Raw genomic sequence first — 22,888 nt, 5'->3', positions numbered from 1 at the left:
GACCAAGTATTAAAATAGGTGTGTAGACCGCAAGTTTGTATTTTGATTACCCAGTGAAAAAAATAAATAAATAAAGGATTGGTTCACTTCCAAAATAATAATACAATTAATTAAAAAATCCTGATAATTTACTGACCCCGATATCCTCCAAGATCTTTCTTTCTTCCAGGATTTTACTCCATACAATAGGCATACATAAATGAACAGATGGTTTTAAGGTCCAAATTGCGGTTTCAGTGCAGCTTTGAAAGGCTCTACACAATTCCATCTAATTAATAATGGTCTTATCTAGCGAAACGATTGGTTATTTTCTGAAAAAATGAAAAAAGAAAATATTATTATATACTTTTTAGCTACAAATGCACATCTTGCACTAGCTCCATGCACACTCATCTCATTTTCTCCTCCAACTTCACAATCATCTGACATCGTTGTTTTACCTTTAAAAAAAAAAGACAAGTATTTGCTGTAAAAAGTATATTCATTTTAAATGTTTTAAGAAAATGACCGATCATTTCACTTGCGGTCAGTTTAGGCCAGGGTTCCTTAAATCTTGCCCTGGAGGGCCAATGAGCTGCAGAGTTTAGCTCCAACCCTGATCAAACTCACTGACCTGTGATTTTCTTATGATCCTGAAGAAATTGATTAGCGTACTCAGGTGTGTTTGGTCAGGGCTAGAGCTAAACTCTGCAGGAAAGTGAATCTCGTGGGCCAGTTTTGAGGTCTAGACCTTCAGCCCATTGGCCACCACTGAAGTCCATTATATTAAGAAAAAACCTGGAATGTTTTCCTCAAAAATCTTAATTTCTTTGCGACTGTAGAAAGACATGAACATCTTGGATGACATGGGGGTGAGTAAATTATCAGGAAATTCGTATTCTGGAAGTGAACGAATCCTTTAAGTTCTGTAAAGCTTGTACAGAGCTTCATTTACACATTTAGATCTTCAGTTCCTAACAATGAACCTCTAAATGTCTGTTCAGTTCCCATGTAACAGACATCACAATTTAATTGTGGTGCTTCTAAATAAGTGATAAAAAGCACATACAATGTAGAGTACTTTGTATTGTATATGTAATATCTAACTGGAAATTTTACTTCAATGTCTTGTGTTTCAAGTGCACGTGAGTTCCTTAACATGATGAATGATGGATATTATGCTTCAGAGCTGCATTGGAGGATAAGAGATATTTTATTAGAGATAGTGTGGATATGGCATTAAGGGCACTGGAATTTAACAGACCTGGTTCAGTCATTGTCACTTATTTCCTGTTGCTTGTGCGTACTCTCAAGTGGCCAGGGCGACAAGTATTGGCCAATAACAGGTTTAAAAATAGCATGGTTTCAGAGCCACAAAAATTTTCGATTATATCATTCCAATGGTATGGTGAGGTTTTCATGTTTAGTCAAAGATGGAATCCCTCAGGTTGTGTGCAGCGTGAAAAGTAGGCCTAACACTCCCTCATGTTGGTGTGAGCAGTCATTCACCTGTGTGTAGGATCGCTGAAGAAGGTGAATATATACAGTATATATATATTAGTTGAAAATGCAATAAACTTATTACTTCAGGTCATAACTTTGATTTGATTTACTTAAGATTAAGTCAAAGTCTTCCATTTGTTTCTGTGAATAAGAATAAAATGTTCAGGTAGAAGTCTTTAAAGCCAAAAGAACCGCTGTGATTTCTTAGGGGTTTTTAGAATAGCGGTTTTGGATTTAGGAGTTAACAACAAATACCTCAGCAATGTATTATAAAGTTGTTGTGTAGCTAACAAGATACTAAATAAAATTAGGTGTGTTTACCTGCTTGATTAATTGTACAACTATATATATAGGTCCTTCTCAAAAAATTAGCATATTGTGATAAAGTTCATTATTTTCCATAATGTAATGATAAAAATTAAACTTTCATATATTTTAGATTCATTGCACACAAACTGAAATATTTCAGGTCTTTTATTGTTTTAATACTGATGATTTTGGCATACAGCTCATGAAAACCCAAAATTCAAAAAATTAGCATATTTCATCCGACCAATAAAAGAAAAGTGTTTTTAATACAAAAAAAGTCAACCTTCAAATAATTATGTTCAGTTATGCACTCAATACTTGGTCAGGAATCCTTTTGCAGAAATGACTGCTTCAATGCGGCGTGGCATGGAGGCAATCAGTCTGTGACACTGCTGAGGTGTTATGGAGGCCCAGGATGCTTCGATAGCGGCCTTAAGCTCATCCAGAGTGTTGGGTCTTGCATCTCTCAACTTTCTCTTCACAATATCCCACAGATTCTCTATGGGGTTCAGGTCAGGAGAGTTGGCAGGCCAATTGAGCACAGTAATACCATGGTCAGTAAACCATTTACCAGTGGTTTTGGCACTGTGAGCAGGTGCCAGGTCGTGCTGAAAAACGAAATCTTCATCTCCATAAAGCTTTTCAGCAGATGGAAGCATGAAGTGCTCCAAAATCTCCTGATAACTAGCTGCATTGACCCTGCCCTTGATAAAACACAGTGGACCAACACCAGCAGCTGACATGGCACCCCAGACCATCACTGACTGTGGGTACTTGACACTGGACTTCAGGCATTTTGGCATTTCCTTCTCCCCAGTCTTCCTCCAGACTCTGGCACCTTGATTTCCGATTGACATGCAAAATTTGCTTTCATCCGAAAAAAGTACTTTGGACCACTGAGCAACAGTCCAGTGCTGCTTCTCTGTATCCCATTTCCTGCACACGCCTGTGCACGGTGGCTCTGGATGTTTCTACTCCAGACTCAGTCCACTGCTTCCGCAGGTCCCCCAAGGTCTGGAATCGGTCCTTCTCCACAATCTTCCTGAGGGTCCGGTCACCTCTTCTCGTTGTGCAGTGTTTTTTGCCACACTTTTTCCTTCCCACAGACTTCCTGCTGAGGTGCCTTGATACAGCACTCTGGGAACAGCCTATTCGTTCAGAAATTTCTTTCTGTATCTTACCCTCTTGCTTGAGGGTGTCAGTGATGGCCTTCTGGACAGCAGTCAGGTCGGCAGTCTTACCCATGATTGCGGTTTTGAGTAATGAACCAGGCTGGGAGTTTTTAAAAGCCTCAGGAATCATTTGCAGGTGTTTAGAGTTAATTAGTTGATTCAGATGATTAGGTTAATAGCTCGTTTAGAGAACCTTTTCATGATATGCTAATTTTTTTAGATAGGAATTTTGGGTTTTCATGAGCTGTATGCCAAAATCATCAGTATATATATATTATATATATATATAAATACACAGCAGCTTAAAAATGCATGTTGGAAGTATGACTCAATTTTTTGGGGTATAATTCAAGTAATGTAACCACACACAGTGAAATGAAACTTAAGAAGAAACTTTCTGAACCCTCTGGGTTGGCCTAAAATTTGACATCATGTCTGACTATCATGCCTGATGATTAAAACACTAGAATCTTTATAATATTTTATTTGATGCAGGCTAAGCATGAGTGACTCTCAGCATAATTGCATCTTTTTGAATGTTAATCACTATGGTATTTAAACTGTTTCCTACAAAGGCGGGTTGTTTTTAAAAGCTTTTATTATATGAAAAGAGATTAGATACATCTGCCTGAGGCTGTTTTTCCAATGTAAATTATAAATATCATGTAGATCTGCTGGATCCGTATTCACTTTTTACTATCACAATTAACATAAACATTACATAAAAACTATGCAGTAATGATAATAATAATAATAATAATAATAATAAAATAATATTTTGTGATGAAGCACACTTACAAAGTTTCTTTGTTGATGTGTCAAAAGATGATCTAAAATTCTCTCCTAATCTGGCGAAGTGTCCAAAACCTCTCTAAAATCACACAAAACAAAATTAGCTTTTTTAATATTAATTTATTTAATTTTTAAAGGAAAACAAAACCAAAAGTGTTTCTTAAAATGCCACGTCCCGTCCATTAATTACCCTTTACAAGAAAACGAAACTTTGAACGCAACAGCCAGCAAAGCAGCTCTTTAGTTTCGGATAGTCAGAAGCTTTTTGAGTTTATGTCCCCGCCCACTTTTGCATCAATAAACGTAGCCCGCTTCTCTTTAACACGTCTTAGCCTGACTCCGCCCCCTTTCCACCCCGTTGTGTTTCTGGACGATGCGACCTATCCGTGCGCGCCCTCACATATACAAGATACTGAGCTGATCGTATTTCACTACATTTTCTTCTGGCATATACCCGAAAGGCATCGGAAAAGAAGGTTATTGGTGTCACGTACATCACATACAAAGCGGAGAGAAGCGACAACCTTTCGCTTTTAACGTTACTTTGTCCTCGATGATGGCAGCTCAGGATTTCAATTTTTTACTTGCGACGGACTCTTATAAGGTAAGAATGATCTGGCTCTAGCGGTTCAACACCAGAAACACGGAGACACATAACAGCACTTTGCCTGTTTTGACAGTAGCCCTTTGTGCTTTAGCCGTCACGTATATGTGCGGATAAAACCAACTTTGACCTTGTGAATCGATGAAATGTAAATGAAAACATGACTCAGAATAACCTATAGATAATACAATATCGCTTTTATTGCGTTTTCTTCTCGTTTTGTTGAAGGAAATCGGTGTAAGTTCATGTTCGTTTTAAATGCCCCACTCATTGAACGCGGAGCGCGGGAGGCGGGGCTTATGCGAAATGACCTCGTGCAGCTTAGCTCCGCCGAAGGCCACTGCGCGTGACGTCACGTAACTCATTTTTATAGAAAACCAAATTTTTTAAATAATAGAAACAAACTTATTCAAAAGGACTACATGTTGTTGTACATGTACTGTTCCTGTAAGCATAAATACAATCTAAATAACTAAACATCACAGTCTAGAAATCCAGTCAGATAGTAACAGTGGGCTTTAACCGATTTAACGCCACCTGTAATATATCAGTAATCAGAAGCTACGTGTTTCTCAAAGAGTCATTAACTATAAATGAAAGTTCTGAGTGTATTGTTTTTATGTGAACTTTTTGTAAAGCTGTTGTAAACAGTCACATGATTAGAGCTGTTTAATATCACTTTTAAAGTCTGACTCCGTCAAAGGTCCAGATGAGGAAAGATGCAGCTAGCTACCATGAAGCAGCATGATTTGATATATTTAGTATTACAAAACAATTTGGTTAAACTACCAATATCGCATAATATGACACTTGAAAAAATAAAAAAATTAACCCCACGTTTCATTATGCATTTTTTTTTAAAATCTATATAATGTTATATTATGTAATGCTCAAAGCTTCTTGGAAGGTGACTCTATTTATTAAATGTCCTTAGTTGGGTTTAATGCTCTTTAAAACAGATTTAGGAATTTCACCACTGTAAATCTCCATTTTGGCTAATGCTGAATGGCCAAGGTTGTGTAATGATCTTTGTGCTTCTCATTAGTCTTTGACCTCTGACAAAACAGCCAGCTGCAAGTCCCATCTGGATCTATGCTGAAATCTCACCCGACAAAAATTAAATGTTAATGCGATCTTGATTTTATGATAGGATAACTAATTGTTTTATGAGATTTTGATACCTGGCCAGGCTGGCCATGTAGAATGAATGCACTGTTGTTATGTCACAAAAACACTCCTCGAAGGCTACTTAGAAATCTATTATCTAGCTCTAAACAGGTTGTACCAGGGATCATTGATGAGTGAATCAGGTTTAGACTGATGTTCAGCTCCACTCAGAATTCCACTGAAAACTAAGCAGATTTCCTGTGATGCGGAAAACCCAGCATTCATAAAATGTTTCACATACAGGTGATGTAGAATTTGCAAAAGTCATCAGATTACACAGCAGATTGTCTTTCCATTTCTTACAAATCATATGGAAGTTATTTCTGTCTTCATATAAGCAAAATTAATTGACTTTCAGGGTTGATGTCATAAAAGATGTTGGACACGTTGGACAACCAAACTAATGGAACATCACAGACCTTTATTTGTTTCTTAAGTAGCAGATAGAAATATATTTAATTTGTTTTGCTTTGAAGGAGACAGGACACACAACTATGTCCTCTATTTTGGGGGTCAGGAAAGTGGCCGCGTGATGTTTATGCAGAGATTGTGTCTCAGGGCACTCAAGGCCAGACCTTTTGTAAAATTAAATAAAGATATAATGGCAAGTTTGTGCTTTTAAATCAAGACACTGTTTCAGCCCACCCCAGCTGTAGCTTTACAGTATGAGTGTACAGTAAACAACTTTTTTTTTTTTAAACGTTTAAATGACTTTTATTTACCAAGGATGCATTAAATTGATCTGAAGCGACAGTTAATAAATGCTGTTTTTGTTTTTACTTTGTTCATCAAAGGATCCTGAAAATGTGTCTCAAAATTAAACTTTGGTAACAATAAGAAATGTTTCTTGAGCACCAAATCAGCACATTCAAATGATTTCTAAAGGGTAACGTGACACTTAATACTGGAGTAATGGTTGCTAAAAATTCAGCTTTGCCATCACAGGAATAAATTAAATTATATAATATATAATATAATGGAAATATACATTATGGAAATAGAAAACAGTTATTTTAAATTTCAATAATATTTCACAATATTACTGTTTTTACTGTATTTTCAATCAAATAAATTCAGCTTTGATTTATTAAAATTTTTCAAAAACATTGAAAAAATCTTGCCCCAAAATTTTGACCAGTAGTGTATTATTAATAAAAGTACTGATTTTGAGAGTGTGTAAACAATTCTAATACTAAAAACTGTCTTTCTTTCAGATTACCCACTACAAGCAATACCCACCCAATATCAGTAAGGTGTACTCCTATTTTGAGTGTCGGCGCAAAAAGGGGTCACAGTTTAATGAGGTGGTGTTTTTTGGCCTCCAGTATCTCCTGAAGAAATACCTAGCAGGTAATTCTAACCGCTTTCATCATTGTGTAACTCCTGTGGTGATCACAAGGATGTACTGTTTGTTTTTGAGTTTATCCATCTGATGTCACTCCCCTGATTGAGTAATGGAAAAGTGAGTACAGGACAGTCATGCAGTCAAAACAAGCTGCAAGAGGTTAAAAATGTACAATTCAAGAAGGTCATACGGCTTTGAAACTATCCCATAGTTTATTCAAAAATGATATTTGTGAGCCATGCACTCTCTCTCATGTCATTATAAATGACTAATGATCAGTGTTGGGGAGTAACTAGTTACATGTAACGGCGTTACGTAATTTAATTACAAAATTATTGTAACTGTAATTAGTTACAGTTACTAAGAAAAAATGAGTAATTAAATTACAGTTACTTATGAAATTTTTAACGATTACAAAGGGGATTACATTTGAATATTTACACACATCCACATACAGATTTAACTGATTTATTTCCCAAATTGCACTGACTATTCTGATTCTGGTTCGTAGAATCCAGTCATAAAAACGGAATGCCTAACGCGGACGGAATATGTCACATTTTGGATGACTAAATCAAAAGTAGGTCAGTACACTTGAATCAAAACATGACATGGACAAGTGTCTGTGAATATAAAGCCCCAAAAATGCAATATATGACTCCTGCACATTCTGCGTGTCTGTGGAAATCAGGCGCGGACTGGACACCGGGAGAACCGGGACAATTCCCGGAGTCCTGGCAGCCGATTTTGCCCCACTATTTAATATCATTATTGTATAATTGCCTGCCGAATGTACTAAAGCGATCATTTGCGAATCCGCCATTTGATAATTAAATCTCTAATAAATCATGAAGTGTTAGTCATGACGCGCGCGCTCTCCGCGCCTCCGCCAAACGGTTTGGATCAGACTCAGAGTAATCAATGCAAGAGAGAGGGAGAGGGAGAGGGAGAGAGAGGGAGGGAGGGAGGGAGAGAGAGAGAGAGAGAGAGAGAGAGAGAGAGAGAGAGAGAGAGAGACTGGAGCAGAGAGAGAGAGACTGGAGCAGAGAGAGAGAGAGAGAGAGAGAGACTGGAGCAGAGAAGCAGAGAAGCAGAACTCCTGTTCGGGTTTCAGGTCAGTTTCATCTGTAAAGATGCTTTTTTGTCATTGTTTTTTTTATTTATTTAATCAAGCAGCAGCACGTTGCTCATCAGTCATCACTCAAAATACTATATAAAGGACATCATTATTATCTGTTGTAATGTTACAGTAGGAATTTAGCTGAAAAAAAATCAGATTTTTTTTTATAGGTTTAGGGGGAGCTACGACAGACAACAACACAACCCTTACGAAAATTAACATTTTAATATTTAACTATAAATCCAGAGAAAATGGTTACTATTGGTTAACTGTGGTAACCAAAAATGTAAAATTATTTTACAAATGTATTTATTTAAAAATAAATACAAATCCATTTGCAAAAAAAAATAATGTTATTTTACTTTTATATAGGCTAATAAAAGCATGTTTAACTTTTGTAAGGGAAAAACATGACTCGTGTACAGTATTAGGATTTTTCTATAAAGATATTGTAGTATTGTAGAGTATTGTATTGTAAAGTATAGTTTTGTTCAATCTTGAGTATTAAAGTCATGAGAGAGATGGATAACAGGGCAAAATAAAGAGACTGAAGAGAAAAATGGAAGTGAAGGTGCAGTTCAGGAGAGAAATTTTAATTATTTTGCATGTCCCCAAATTAAAGATTTAAACCTTTTTTGTCAGGTCCATACAAAAAATAGTTTTGTCCATGAATTTGTTTGTATGAGTCTGAATTTTCCAGTCTGAATTTTTTTCCCAGTCTGCCCCTCCTGTAAATGAATGGCAAAGACATGGTTTCATTTATCACACGTAGGCCTACTGAAGCTCGCAGTGTTTTCAACCTCTGCCGCCTCAATATAGGAGTACACGAGCACATAAACATAATTTCTAGAACTGCTCTGTGTCACTTCATGTGCATTTTACTTATTTTGAGAAAACTATCATCATATACAGAGACAGCAGTTTCAAAAAAACACCAATGTTTCAGGAGTTTATTACACAGAATACGTCACATGCTTATTAGATAACTGTATTTAAGTTGATGTATATGCTTTTATTTATTATTCTTTAATTTTCACAAATTTATAAAAGTAATCAAAAAGTACTCAAAAGTAATTAGTTACTTTACTTTAATAAAGTAATTGAAAAAGTTACACTACTATTACATTTTAAACAAGGTAACTTGTAATCTGTAACCTATTACATTTCCAAAGTAACCTTCCCAACACTGCTAATGATTTCTGTTATCATCTCTGCAAGGTTTTAACACATCTTTTTACATGCAGTAGAAGTCTGTTTTTGGCCATTTTAATGCTTTTACCCATTTCATTTTTTATATAAAAGTGGCCATGAACACAGGCCAGCCCTGTTAGAGAAAGTAAAAACAAGCAGAATACATTAAGTCCCCAAAAAACATTCTAGTTACATAAGGCTGATGCTCCTTAAGCTTCCCATTTAAGTATTCTAACCCAGAAAGTGTGTATTTTGTGGTTTGCGTTTCAGACTGCAATCATGAACATAATGTGTGAGCGACAGCATGTGTTTTTGTTTAGTTTTGTTATGTCTCCACTGATTTAGAGTTTCTTTCCAACCAAACTATTTGTACTCGCTCTTTATACAATGAATATTTCATTGAATCTTAAGACAATTATTCTGGTATTGCATTCTCCCTGAAGCCATGGCTGTTGTAAACTTTGCAATTTGTAACTACAGAGACGTGCCATGTGATATCTTGCTAAACAAATCTGTGCATTTATTGTCTCATTATATGGGCATGTCAGTGTATCATTAAATGGCCTGCCAGTTTATTGTTTACATATTGGACATTTTCTAAAGAGCATATGCTTTATATAAAGATCTTTAAAATGCAACTCAAACAATAGTCTGTTTTCCATATATGTGCTCATCATTATATCTCTGAGCTCATGTATTTATATAAATCTTGCAGGTCCAGTTATCACGGAGGAAAAGATTCAGGAGGCGAAAGTCTTTTATCAGATGCACTTTAAACAGGCAGTGTTCGATGAAGAGGGATGGAGGAAAGTTTTAGAGGTACAAACAGAAGTTCATATCAAAGTCGAAGTTTCTTTTCAGATATTTCACCGTTGCATGACTTTGAAGTCTGCGTACTTTGTTCCGGAGATGAATATAATTGGAGATAACGACCACCCGCCTTCTTCCTCTCCCTTATTGTGTTGTCAGAAATATGATGGCCGTCTTCCAATCCGTATCAAAGCAGTTCCTGAGGGGAAGATCATTCCCAGAGGGAACGTTCTTTTCACTGTAGAGAACACAGATCCAGATTTCTTCTGGCTCACCAATTATATTGAGGTATTACTTGTCTTCTTTCATCATAATTTTTTTTCCTTATTTTTTCCCTTTTTTTATTTTTTTTTTAAGATGGCCTATGCAGATAATGCAAAAGCATAATTTCTGAGATGTCCAAATCAAAGTTTAAAAAAATAATAAGAACAAAAACTATTTTCGAATATTAATGGAAGTACACAAATACATAAATATTTATGAAATAAATCATATTTATCATATTTCCCATATTTGTCCATAAAATAATACAAAAATTGCATCATGGTTTCCACAAAAATTTAAGAGGTACAACTTTTTGATAAGGGGAAATGCCTAATGATGCTGAAAATTCAGCTTTCCCCTCACACAAATAAATTCAATTTGAAATATTTAAATTAAAAAGGTAATCATGTTTTGCTGTTTCTACTGTATTTTTGATCAATTAAATGCAGCCTTGTTCAGTGTTGGGGAAAGTTACCTTTAAAAAGTAATGCATTACAATATTGCGTTACTCGCTAAAAAGTAACTAATTGTGTTACTTGGTTTCTTTTTATGGAAAGTAATGTTATTTTACTTTTTGCGTTATTTTTTTTCTTTTCAGCAATAAAAAAAGCAAACACAAATGTTATGTTTATCGTAACTAATTTTTGCTTATTAGTATAGTTGAATTGGATCATTGAAAGTCAGCAGCAAAGTCACTGGTTAATAAAATTAGTTTAAATGCATAAATTATGTTTGTGTTATTTAACCTATTAACTATTGCAGTTTACTAGGTACTTGAAAAAAGTAATCTGATTATGTAACTCGCGTTACTTGTAATGCTCTTCCCCCAACACTGGCCTTGTTGAGCATAAGATACTTCTTAAAAAAACTTTGCAAAAGCTTTTTTTTTCTCTCTGTCTCTCTCTCTCTCTCTGTTAAAGCAATCTTAACAGCAACACAAAGCCCCCATAAATGTCTGACTGTTAGCACAGTCCGTAAACCTGATTGTGTGGCACATTACTTAATATTGGATGATGTACTGTTGTTCAGAATGACAGTATGCTTTGATTTCCAGCATGCTCTTAGCTGCTGATCCTGGACAAAATAACTGAGGGAGGTTAGGACAGGAGGTCGTTAGGCACTGACCTTGCCTTCTGCCCTGTAGACTCACACAACCGCTGTTACTGTTGTCATTATGTAGACAAATCTTTCTTTCCTTCTTTTTGCTACCAGGTCTGGAGATGCATGACTGTAATCAATGATGAACATTAACGGACTCATTTTTTTTACTATAGAATTAAAACCATAACTTTTGAATATTTAGATTTACATTTATTCATGCATTTGACAAGCTTTTATCTAAACATTTTATCCAAGCATTTTATCCATACATTTTATCATTTTTATCGGAATCAGGCCCATCACTTTGACACTGAAAGTGCCTTGTTCTACTGTACTACTGGAAAATTGTGGTATAGAAAATGTTATCATTACAGTTCCTGATAATGTTCCTGATAATTACGGTTCCATCATAATGAGATGCAAAGTAGTTTTCCAGATCCTTCGCTCTCTGATCCTCAGTTGGAACAAGCTTTCTAACACAAACTGATTTCCTAAGACCATCACAATCTTCAAAATTAAAAAGAAAAGAAAAACACTTTTTTCTTCTGCAAGAAATTCACATAAACTGCCAACAACCACAATCAAAGACACTTCTTTTACTTGCCATTCTCTTGAAACTTGACGTTGCAGTACTGCACAGTACACTATTATTGGTTCTTGTACGATACATTGGTCTTCCTCAGTGACGTCCCACATTTATAGGTCACTTTAGATAAAAAAGACTGTTAAGTAAACGTAATATAGATGTCCCTTGAGCAGCACACTTCATCCCAGGGTCCTCTAGGTGGATTGTGTAAGGTACTGCAAGTTGTTCCTTTGTATAAAATAGCCTGCTAAATGATTACAACTTGCAGAAGAAATGACATTTATGCCTATGATTAGAATGTGACAATAGTATATGCACTAGTATGTCAACAACATGGAAATACCTTAAAAAGGTGTCCTTTTATTCAATATATCATGAACAATTTAAGCCAAACCTTATTTGCCTTATTGGCATTCTGTCAGCTTAATCAGTGTGCAAAGTTTATTAATTGATGTGAGAAAATGCATAACATAAAAACATGTAGCACCACTCAAACAGTACAGAGTTCTTTTTCTTTGTCAGTTCCTGACGTGCACATCCTTAAAGGGGCTACAGACCAATGTGTTGCAATTAAAATGGTCAGGGCCATAAAAATTGTGAGTGCTATTACAAGCCATCTTTGGTCTTCTCTGACGTACATGTGATTGTGTGTACATTCTGTCCCTGCAGACGATGCTGGTCCAAATGTGGTACCCCATCACCGTAGCAACAATCTCCAGGGAGTTCAAAAAGATTCTGGCCAAGCACCTGAAGGCCACGTCAGGGAGCCTGGAGGGACTGGACAGCAAACTGCACGATTTTGGCTACAGAGGGGTGTCCTCACAAGAGGTACGATGGGCATGGATCAGTAATTACACTTCCTGTTCAGGACTGTGTTGTTATTGTTAACTAAAAACTATATAAAAAATATAATATATATGTTGGCCTTGGTAACTAACTGTAATGTGTATGCTGCAGTAAAATTTGTAAATTAATCTGAAATAAATAATTGATGCTATACAGAAATATTAAAAAATAAATACATTCATAAAAGCACGTATAGCTAAATTACTAAAATGTAAACTAAAATTAAAATGAAAATAAAAGATCTGGTAAAATATTAATAAACATTATAATAGTGAATAAATATAAATAATACTGGATCAGCACTAGAGTTAATTTTGTCAGATATTTTTTTGTTTAGTCCAAGTCTTAGTCCTGTGTCAAATGTAACTTAGCTTTTATCATATTTAGTCAACTTGTCCCGTTTTAGTTTTATTCGACTACATGTCTTAGAAATTTAGTGAAAAATTACTGTATAATGGTTAAAATGATGAAGAAAAAAATTATTTTGCTCTATTTTAATTGCAATGATTGTTGTCATTTGGGACATTTATTTTTACAAGCACAAATCAATAGAATATTCACTCGTATGCTTGCTTTATTTTAACTAATTTAACGTTAGTGTAAAGATTTAAAACAGGATATCAATTATGGACTAGATATACACTCGTCCTGTCTACGTTATGAAAACGTGTGTAACAAAAACCTGCTCTCAAATATTATAACTGAGAATTTCCTAATAGTAATTCCAAATTGTGCTAATGTTTCTGTTTTACCACCATGGCAAAAAGACTTATTGCTGCACAAAGTAATGTTACAATCCGCAACCACTAGCGCAAACAATACAGTTGAGATCCATAACAGAACATAGACTGGCTGAATGACACCTTCATTTAAACGGAATACCTCAAACGGAGATCACTGAACTCCAGCTTACTTTTACGGTACTGTATGTCGGTGTTTTTAGATCACGGCGCCTCCGCAGAGAGAGGGCCTGTGAATGGTTGCCAGATTGCATAAAGTGAAAAGCTGGGCATAGTACGTATCCGTTTTAAAATGTTTTGACTCCATTTTTGTTCTTTTAACTTCATTTTAGTCTCATCTTTTTTTCATCAACGATATTGCATGTTCATTTAGTCTGTTATCGTTTAATGACCTTATTATGGTCTCGTCATTATCTCGTTTTCGTCATGTTGATGAACATTTTTTGTCATAGTTTTCGTTAATGAAATGAACGCGAATCAGCACAGTGAATATTAGCAGTATTGTGTGAGATTAAAAACATAACCCTAGTACCATGCTTTTTTTTTTTTACCATGCATGGTACCTTGCTTGTAATTCTGGATGTGCAAATCTTTGTGTTTTCATAATCGACTAGTCTGTTGTGTTGTGTTGTTTGATAATTACAAAAAACAATCTTTTATATGTTTTGACTATAAGAGGCTTTATAGAAAACTAGAAAATAACAGATTTTCATGTATTACTGATTACATGATATTGTTTTGCCCTGAAGATCTCATTTCTGTAGCCATTCCCTGCACATTTTGAAAAAGAATCATCCAAAGCACTGAAATATCTTTTAAGTTAAACAGGAAGTGCTTCTGGTGTGAAAATCTCTACCTTTATTCTTTTTTTAGCTTTGAAATCAAAGCTCGAGCCAAACGTGGTCTTTCCCTTTTCAGTGCTTTTTAACGAAAGCTCGGTCATCTGGGGCAAATGAAATCAGACATTACTTGGTCAAAGGAGAAAATCGATTCATTATGAGACAAGGCCATTCCGTTTAATCAAAAGGAGATCAGACCTGACCTTTTGAAATGCTTATGATTTCTGTATTTCTCAAAGGTAGGAGCCCTGATTGTTGGCTGTGTTTGAGTGAGGTTGTCGCGCTGATGGGTTTTGGGTCATCGGGTGGTGCTGTTTGAAGAGTTGTGTGAGTAAAGATGACCGTTTGGCTCTTGAATCGGCCCGTCTGCTGTGTAAAGGTCACCTCTGCCAGGTTTCATCTATATCACACAGTGGCAGGTTCAGGTGTTGGGTGACTAGTGATAAGCAGTGAGTCAGTTACTGATTGGCTGGATGTGTTTAGTGCAGGAGACCTTTGTGTGTGTCTGTGTGTGAAAGTGAGACCACTGGATTCTGATGAGGTGTGACAAGCCCTATGTGGTGCCCTTTTGAGACCAGTGTGCCGTGATCTAAAACTGGAGATGGTGACGCAGACTTCATACATCAACCCAGCAGTCTGACTTATTAGAAAAGGTGCATTTTCCATTAACATTGAAAATACGCTTTAAGGTTTAGGTCATTTCACAGGCTGGCTTTTTACATTTAAGTCTTATTAGACTTAATATTTCTTTTTTTTTGTTTTTTTTTTTATAGAAGGTTCATGTGAAGTGATGCTAGACCCGTCATCACTAGACCTGGTTAGACTCAACTCAAGGGCAAACCACAGTGTTTAGGACACTGACTCTTAATATATATTGACTGACATGCAGTTGCCTTTTATATTTGTTAAAAGTAATCATAGTTTATAGTTCCTCGGAGATTTGAACTTGCAACTTATGCCACTCCATGGCACATATAATACCACTGCACTGAAAAGGTTTGATTAAAAAAATGTATTGGATGATTTATTATTATTATTATTTTATAATTTAATTGAAAAAAATGTAACTAGCAGAGATTTGAACTTGTGACCTTTGTAGGCTCATAGCAAATATAATACCACTGTACTGAAATTGATTAAAAAGCTTAGATTAATAATTGCATTTGTAACTTAAAAAATAAGCAAGGTTTTGCAAATTTGAACTTGTAAATGTAATATGGCTATTCTAAAAAGTTTAAGATTTTTTTTTAATTTTTATGATTTTTTTTTTTAACTAGCAGAGATTTAAGAGACTTGAACTTGCAACCTTTATAACCTCATTGGAAAATATGAAACCACTGCACTAATATTTTTTTTTATTTAGTTGTGTTTATTTTTTCACAATCAGTTCAACAATCAGTTATATCCTATAGAATTGTATCTGTCGGATCACATGACTGTCCAATGAAAAGCCATCCATCTGGACATCCTAATCAGGGCCCACATTATATCTAGCTTTGTGGCATATTTCTCTGCCAACTGTCAATGTAATATTGCGTGTGTGTGTGTGTGTGTGTGTGTGTGTGTGTGTGCTTGATCTCTGGTGATTACATTAAATATTTCCTTGTCACTCTCATATGGGGCTTTGTGGGGAAAGTAAGTGCAAAAATTTTTGAAGAAAGGAAAAAACCAAATGAATTGGTAGGGAAAGAACATCAGTGTGGGATTTAAGAAAGCCCAAAGCATTCTCCCTCAGCAGCTGAAAACAGACTGAACCATGCTGTGTAAAACTATCGAGTCTTCATTAGGGACAGAGGGATATTGATAGTGTATTTTCTAGGATGTGGCTGACTGGATTAATGATGGCTTCAAGAGGAGATTAATGATGCCAAGCAGAGTTTAATGCCTCTGATACTCAAGGATCCTGCTCACTCCCCTTCATCACTCTCTTCTGATCAAGGGACAAGCAGTGATGGATTTGAATGGAGTGGTTCACAAGTGAAAGTTCTGTCATCATTCACTTAAATCCTTTTAAACCCATATGACTTTTGTTTTCAAGTAGAAAAAGTGAAGTACCTTAAAAACATTACTCCATACAAGTCGTGTGCTATATTTCATGTTTAAATAGAATAAGTAGAATATAATGACAAAAGCACAAATTGACTATTATTTAAACTGAAATAAAAATGAAAACTGAAAATTTTAAAATGAAAGCGATTTCAAAATATATTAAAAAATATTCAATAGTATATAAATAATACTAAAATAACACTGGTATTTGTGCTGATCCATCATATTGTGCTGCTCTGTGCCCCTCTGCATTGACAATCACATGAGGTCCCTAGATCCTTGCTCCAATCACCGCTGCAGACTAAAGCCTTGTTACGGATCTGATTTCCCCGAGTTGATATCAAGCCCAGATCTCATCAGTTCTTAAAATAAAAAAAGAGAGAAGAAGAAAGAAAAGCAAAATAGAACACCTTGTAGTAGAGCAAGAAATATTGACACTCTCCTCAGGGGGCTAAAGAGATTTTACTTGGAATGGTTCACTTTTTAGAGCAACATCCTTCCCTTGACCATCACTAAAGGGCAAATCTCCCCTGATTACTGTGACCTTGCGATGAATGAACTGAGACAGATTCAGTACTCTGAGCATTAAATCAGGGGAATATAGAAAATGTCTTTTTGGCTTTAAACGGGCACACAATTGAACAGTCAAAATCTTTCTTATGATTTGCTTCTTAAAAGCCAGTGTCTATAATTCAGTTACTAAAATAAGATCAACATAATGGGCATTGTCTAATGTTTTAAATGGTTTGAGAGAAATCGCAACATTTGATCTTTTGGATTCCACTGGAGACTTATGAGCCTTAATGTACAATAAAGACTTCAGGGACTGGGTTTGACATTAAACCGGTTCATTGGCTCATTTCTGCTTTGTTCTTTCTCTCTTTACTGAAACAGTCGGCAGCACTTGGTGGAGCTGCTCATCTGGTGAATTTCTGCAGCACAGATACAGTGGCAGGTCTGCTGATGGCACAGCGATACTACGGATGTCCTATGGCTGGATTCTCCATCCCTGCTGCAGAACACAGGTAGTGCACATGTACTTATTTCACACTTATTTTGTCCAGGCATGAACAAATTTCATCCTGCCTAAAATCTGCTGAGCTGAAAATTTGTTATTTTTTATATCCAAATAATAAAAACAAACACTAATAAAAATGACAAGCACAAAAAAAAAATACTAAAACTTTAACTAAAATTAAAAAGAAAACGGAAAAAAGAAAAAGTATAAATGGAATTTCTATACTATATAATACAAATATAATAAAACAAAACAGTTTTAGATTGTTAAACTTGACACATTCTAGTTTAGTTTATAAAATAAATTCATTTAAAAATTATAAAAACATTGCCCATTTACACTTGCAACTTACCCTTTTATTACTCCAAATCCGTAAGACTTTATTTCTTCCCTGAAACAGGAAATATTTTAATGATTATACTGGTTGCTTTTTTCAATGCAATTACAATGGATGGGTGACTGGAGCTTTCAAAACTTCAAAGAATAGCACAGAAACATTATACAAGAGGTATATGTGATCATGTGCAGTATTTCAAGTCTGAAACCTCATGACAATATAGAGTTTGTGTAATTAACAGAGAAATTTAACTCATTGTTTCCATTCCATGAGCTGTTGTTCATTGTGACCAGATTAGGTGAGTTGAAATGGAGAACCGGATTAATCGGATTCAAAAGAATGATTCATTCACAAATCTCCTGAACTCTCTTGAACCTGCCAAGGGGCGTTGGATAAGACGTCAAGATTTTGAGTCATTAACAGCTTAACTTTTGGTCTGTTCATCACATGCAACTATTATATGGCTTCAAAAGACTTGGAATATAGTGAACAATTTGTATGGACCACTTTTTAGTGTTCTTTAGTAGCTTGAAAGCTTTATCATATTCATTGTGATTGCATGGAAATTAGTACAGAATTTCCCTTTAAGACGGACTGGGCAGTGAGTCAGTCAGACACTACAGCTGCCTTCAAATTCAGACCGCTTCTGTCTTGGAAATTCAGCGCTGACGTTAAACACCTGCGTGTTAATTTGCATTTGTTCCATTGATTTCTAATTTGTTCTATTAGTAGCTACACATTCATGCATCTTGCAGCTGTAGCGCCTTTTGTCTGTATGGTTGAGTGCATTTCCCAGTATAGCTCTGACTCTTTTTAAAATCACACGATGACTTCTGTGACGTCATTCCATTTTTCAACCATTCTGTGAATCACTTGCTTTAATAGCTCTACGGCTGGAGACTCTTTTGCTGCAAATGTTTCTTTTTAATTCTTCAGCAAAGTGAAACTGGTTAATTTTAGTCTTAGCCTTATGCACATTCAAACTAAATAAAGCAGGAGTGGGCGGGACTTCAGTAATTAGTGTTGTTGGACATTTGATGAAGGATTGTAATACTTTGTTTTTCATGTCTCTGTAGCACTATCATCTCCTGGGGCAAGAGCCGAGAGAAAGACGCGTTTGAGTGTCTGCTGGACCAGTTTCCCTCTGGGCCTGTAGCTGTGGTTAGCGACAGTTATGACATCTTTAAGGCTTGTAAGCACATCTGGGGGGACAAGCTGAAGGAGAGAGTGATGGAGAGGAGTGAGGATTCTGCCCTTATCATTCGTCCAGACTCTGGGGACCCCGCTCAGACACTCTTAGAGGTGTGTGTATCATGTATCAATTGTGTTCTAAGTGGAGTAGCGTTCACTACAGACCCTAATGCAGCCGTTTCAGTGATTGAACTTTATTTTAGTGAAGTAAAGGTTCAGACAAAGGGGTTTGCTTAAAGCAGTCTCCAGCACTGTGGTACATTGTGACTTACAGGGCTTGTAGGATTTGCAGATTGCATCCATTGCTTTGATGTGTGTATGGAAGCAATGCCTTTGAACAGGGTTCTCCAAACTCGGTCCACATTTGTTTCTTCTGTTTCACTTTCAGGTGATAAAGATTTTGGAGGAGTGTTTTGGATGTTCTCTGAATTCAGTTGGTTACAAGGTGCTCCCGTCATACCTGCGCATTATCCAGGGGGATGGAATTGATCTGAACTCAATTAATGAGGTAAACTAACCTCAGACCAAGAGAGATCAAACATACACTACAATTCGAATATTTGGGGTCAGTAAGATTATTTTAATACTTTCTTTCAGCAGGGATGCACTAAATAGATTAAAAGTGACAGTATATACATTTATAATTTTACTAAAGATTTTTATTTCAAGTAAATGCTGTTCTTTGGAACTTTCTATTCATCAAAGTTTCCTGAAAAAAGTCTCATGGTTTCACAAAAATGTTTTTAATAATAACTGTTTTTAACATTTATTATTATAAGATATGTGTTAAGCAGCAAATCAGTATGAGAGAAACATTGTTAAAAACTCTTACCAACCCCAAACTTTTGAACGGTATAGTGTATGTACTTCAATAATTAATATTTGTTTCTGTGTGATTTACAGTGGGGTCCAAAAGTCTGAAATTTAGAATTTAACAAATATTTAAAGATTCTGCACTGTTTAAACGACCCTTATCAAATTTGTGACATTGGTCATGTGAACTCCTTCATCCAGAGAGTCAAATGTTCTTATTTTCATTGAAGCACAAGATGCTCTTTGCATCAAATCCTCTATAAATCTATTTAGGATTTACAAAAAAAAGCTAACTTGAGCACTGCCACCAATACAGCAAAACAACTAAAACATGTACATTTTTCAATTAGCACACACATTATGCACATTTTTTTTACAAATTAAATGCAAGCAAAGTTGTTATAAGTAATGAATGTATCAAATTACAGAAATGCAAATTAGAAGCATTTACACTTTGGTTTCAGACTTTTGGACCTCACTGTAGGTGTGCTCATTCGACTAGTACAGGGATAACGTGATATTGGCTCTGAATGTTTATCGGCTATTCATGACCGCTTGATTCTAAACATTACGGTTTACACAGAGGTAAATCAGTGATCATACTCTGGTCAGTATTACAATATTCTTTGTGTTTTTTGGCTAGCGCAGATTCTGGAGAAGCTGAGCGATGAAGGTTGGAGTGCCGAAAATGTGTTTTTCGGTTGTGGAAGCGCACTCTTGCAGAAAATCAACAGAGACACACTTAACTGTGCATTTAAGTGCAGCTATGTGGAGACCAATGGCAAAGGCGTGAGTTTAAACAAGTGCAAAAGGTAAATTTGATCTGTTTTGCTATTTGTTTCTTTGACTATCATGTCATTTGTGTTTGCATAGATGGACGTTTATAAGCAGCCAGTGACGGACCCATCTAAAGGATCCAAGCGTGGTCGTCTCTCTCTGAGGAGAAACTCCGATGGCTTCATTGAGACGGTGGAAAGAGGAGCGGGCAAACCAGAGGAGGTCAGATCAGCTGTATATTTGCTCTTAACCCATTATTTCATTATTTTTCCTATATATATATATATATATATATATATATATATATATATATATATATATATATATATATAATTTTATTTTTTTGCAAACTTTTTCCCCCCAACTTTTTCTTTTTATTATCAGTGATGAAAACAGTTGTGCTGCTTAATATTTTTGATGTCCCCCGTGAACCTTTTAATTTAGATTTACAGATAAATACGAAGTTCAAAAGAACAGCATTAGTTTAAAACAGAAATCTGTTGTCAGTTTTTGATCAATTTAATGCACCCTTGCTGAATAAAAGTATTCATTTTTAAACCGTTGTGTATGTAAAAATATAAACATGGCTGATCCTTGTTGGTGATTCTCATTAATATGATGATCTTTTGTAGGACATGTTGGTGACTGTGTTTGAAAACGGTACCATCCTGCAGGAGTACACTCTGGATGAGATCCGAAAAGCTGCTCAGCTTTGGGAGGAAGATGTGAGCCCTTCCCAGCACAATGAAGAGGACAGCACTACTCTGGAGATCCACCAGAAATGCATAATGAACGGCGTGCATTAATTTATACACCCTGTTCTCATCACTGCACCCTACAGACCAAACACAGTCCTATTCCACAACACTTAGATGTTCATCAATATAACCGAACACAGTGTTACAACACCCTATACAAATACACATCACATCTGACTTTTCAGGCAATCCTTAAATTTGGGATTTGGTTGCCAGCTTCATTTGGTTGCCAGAGTTTTTTTTTTACTAGTTCCTCCTTCATTTTACCACACTTTAAGATTCCAAATATCTTTGTTGGTGCTTCAGCAGAGTTTGCGTGCGATTGATAGTAATGTTGTTAAAGCATTACCTGGCAGTACATTGATAGATGAAGGAAACTTCATTTGAGGTGATCTAATGATCGTATCTGGGCTTCTGAACAAGCAGTTCTGCACATGACCCTGGTTTCGTACAATAAGACGCTCTGAAAATGCAAAAATTAGATTTAGAAAACACTAGCTATTTCAATTTTTGGAGGATTCTCAATGTTCTTTTTAATATATATTTTTTTAAAAGATACCCTTATTGCCAAGATAGCGCTTATACATTTATATTTTTTTTTACTACAAAAGAAACCTGTTTTAAGCTATTCCCATGTTGTGTTCAACATAGAGATGGCAGACTTGAAGATTATCCACCCACTTTGTCTTCTCGCTGTTACAAAGCTCACTTAAATTTGCTTCCTGACCTTTCAGAATAATACTTTCATTGGTAAAAATGGACAAATGTCTTCTCTGGAGATAAGTGGTTTTCTTAGAACAGCAAATTGATCCTGACGTTATAAACACTCTCAGTGGAGTAAATGCTGCATAGAAACGAATAGAAAGTTTTCCTGATAATAGTTATAGTGTGATTTTATGTCGAGTTGGTTTTAGACTTCCATCTGAGATGCAAAAAACACATCATACAAACACTTCCCAATAGTCTGTCTCCATACAGCTGTTGATGGTGCCTTAAAAACCTCTCCGACCTCAGTGCCGGTCACTTTCTTTTGCTTTGTCCTTTTGTCTTTTCATTTTTTACACTTCATATTGTTCATCACGCTCGGTTTCTCTCTTTTATCCTTCCCTTTGCTCTAAATCTGTGACTCAAATATGAATGGTCAGTGATTTTTTTTTTTTTTTTTTTTTTTTTTTTTTTGCTGTCAAGCTTCTGTCAATGAGATGTGCAGTGGGTTTAATTACAGTGTACATTGATCATTGTGTCATCTTTCTGTTGGATCATGGAAATGACTCATTTCTGGGTTGTTGTGAACATCTGAAATGAAGCAGTTTCGCCCTACCTCTTTTTTTTTTTTTTTTTTTTTAAACTAATAAAATTGTATAATAATATGATGTGATAATTACACTTAAATAGCATTTATTATGTTGTGTAAATACTCTTTAATGGTAGTTTCAATGATAAAATGTGTATTGAAATTTTAGCGTCCCTGTTGCATTTTTTTGATTTTCCAAAAGTTATATTTTGGATGACAAAAAGACAAGCAAACAGAAAAGATCTATTAAACATAGATTGAACCTCTTCGTCTTAATATTCAT

The 22,888-nt window shown here is 35.6% G+C and overlaps 1 protein-coding gene across 1 annotated transcript; it reads left to right on the top strand.

Moving 5' to 3' along the window:
- Positions 1-4,081: 4,081 nt before the first annotated feature.
- On the top strand, positions 4,082-22,888 carry LOC132119436 (nicotinamide phosphoribosyltransferase-like). Its single transcript, XM_059529388.1, has 11 exons — positions 4,082-4,359; positions 6,741-6,876; positions 9,898-10,001; positions 10,152-10,280; positions 12,613-12,771; positions 17,312-17,442; positions 18,849-19,074; positions 19,352-19,471; positions 20,425-20,565; positions 20,650-20,775; positions 21,186-22,888. Exons 1-11 carry the CDS (start codon positions 4,309-4,311, stop codon positions 21,357-21,359), a joined length of 1,497 nt encoding a protein of 498 aa, XP_059385371.1. The 5' UTR covers positions 4,082-4,308; the 3' UTR covers positions 21,360-22,888.

This window comes from Carassius carassius, chromosome 38 (genome assembly GCF_963082965.1).
Source record: "Carassius carassius chromosome 38, fCarCar2.1, whole genome shotgun sequence".
In the NCBI taxonomy this organism is placed as follows: domain Eukaryota; kingdom Metazoa; phylum Chordata; class Actinopteri; order Cypriniformes; family Cyprinidae; genus Carassius; species Carassius carassius.
This window is presented reverse-complemented; position numbering and strand designations above follow the sequence as displayed.

What these genes read in the sequence shown, in the direction of transcription:
- LOC132119436 (XM_059529388.1), top strand. Translation starts at nt 4,309, where the DNA reads ATGATGGCAGCTCAGGATTTCAATTTTTTACTTGCGACGGACTCTTAT. An exon ending in TGGAGACCAATGGCAAAGGC is followed by an intron (nt 20,566 to 20,649) that starts GTGAGTTTAAAC and finishes GTGTTTGCATAG; the next exon opens with ATGGACGTTTATAAGCAGCC. An exon ending in GAGCGGGCAAACCAGAGGAG is followed by an intron (nt 20,776 to 21,185) that starts GTCAGATCAGCT and finishes GATCTTTTGTAG; the next exon opens with GACATGTTGGTGACTGTGTT.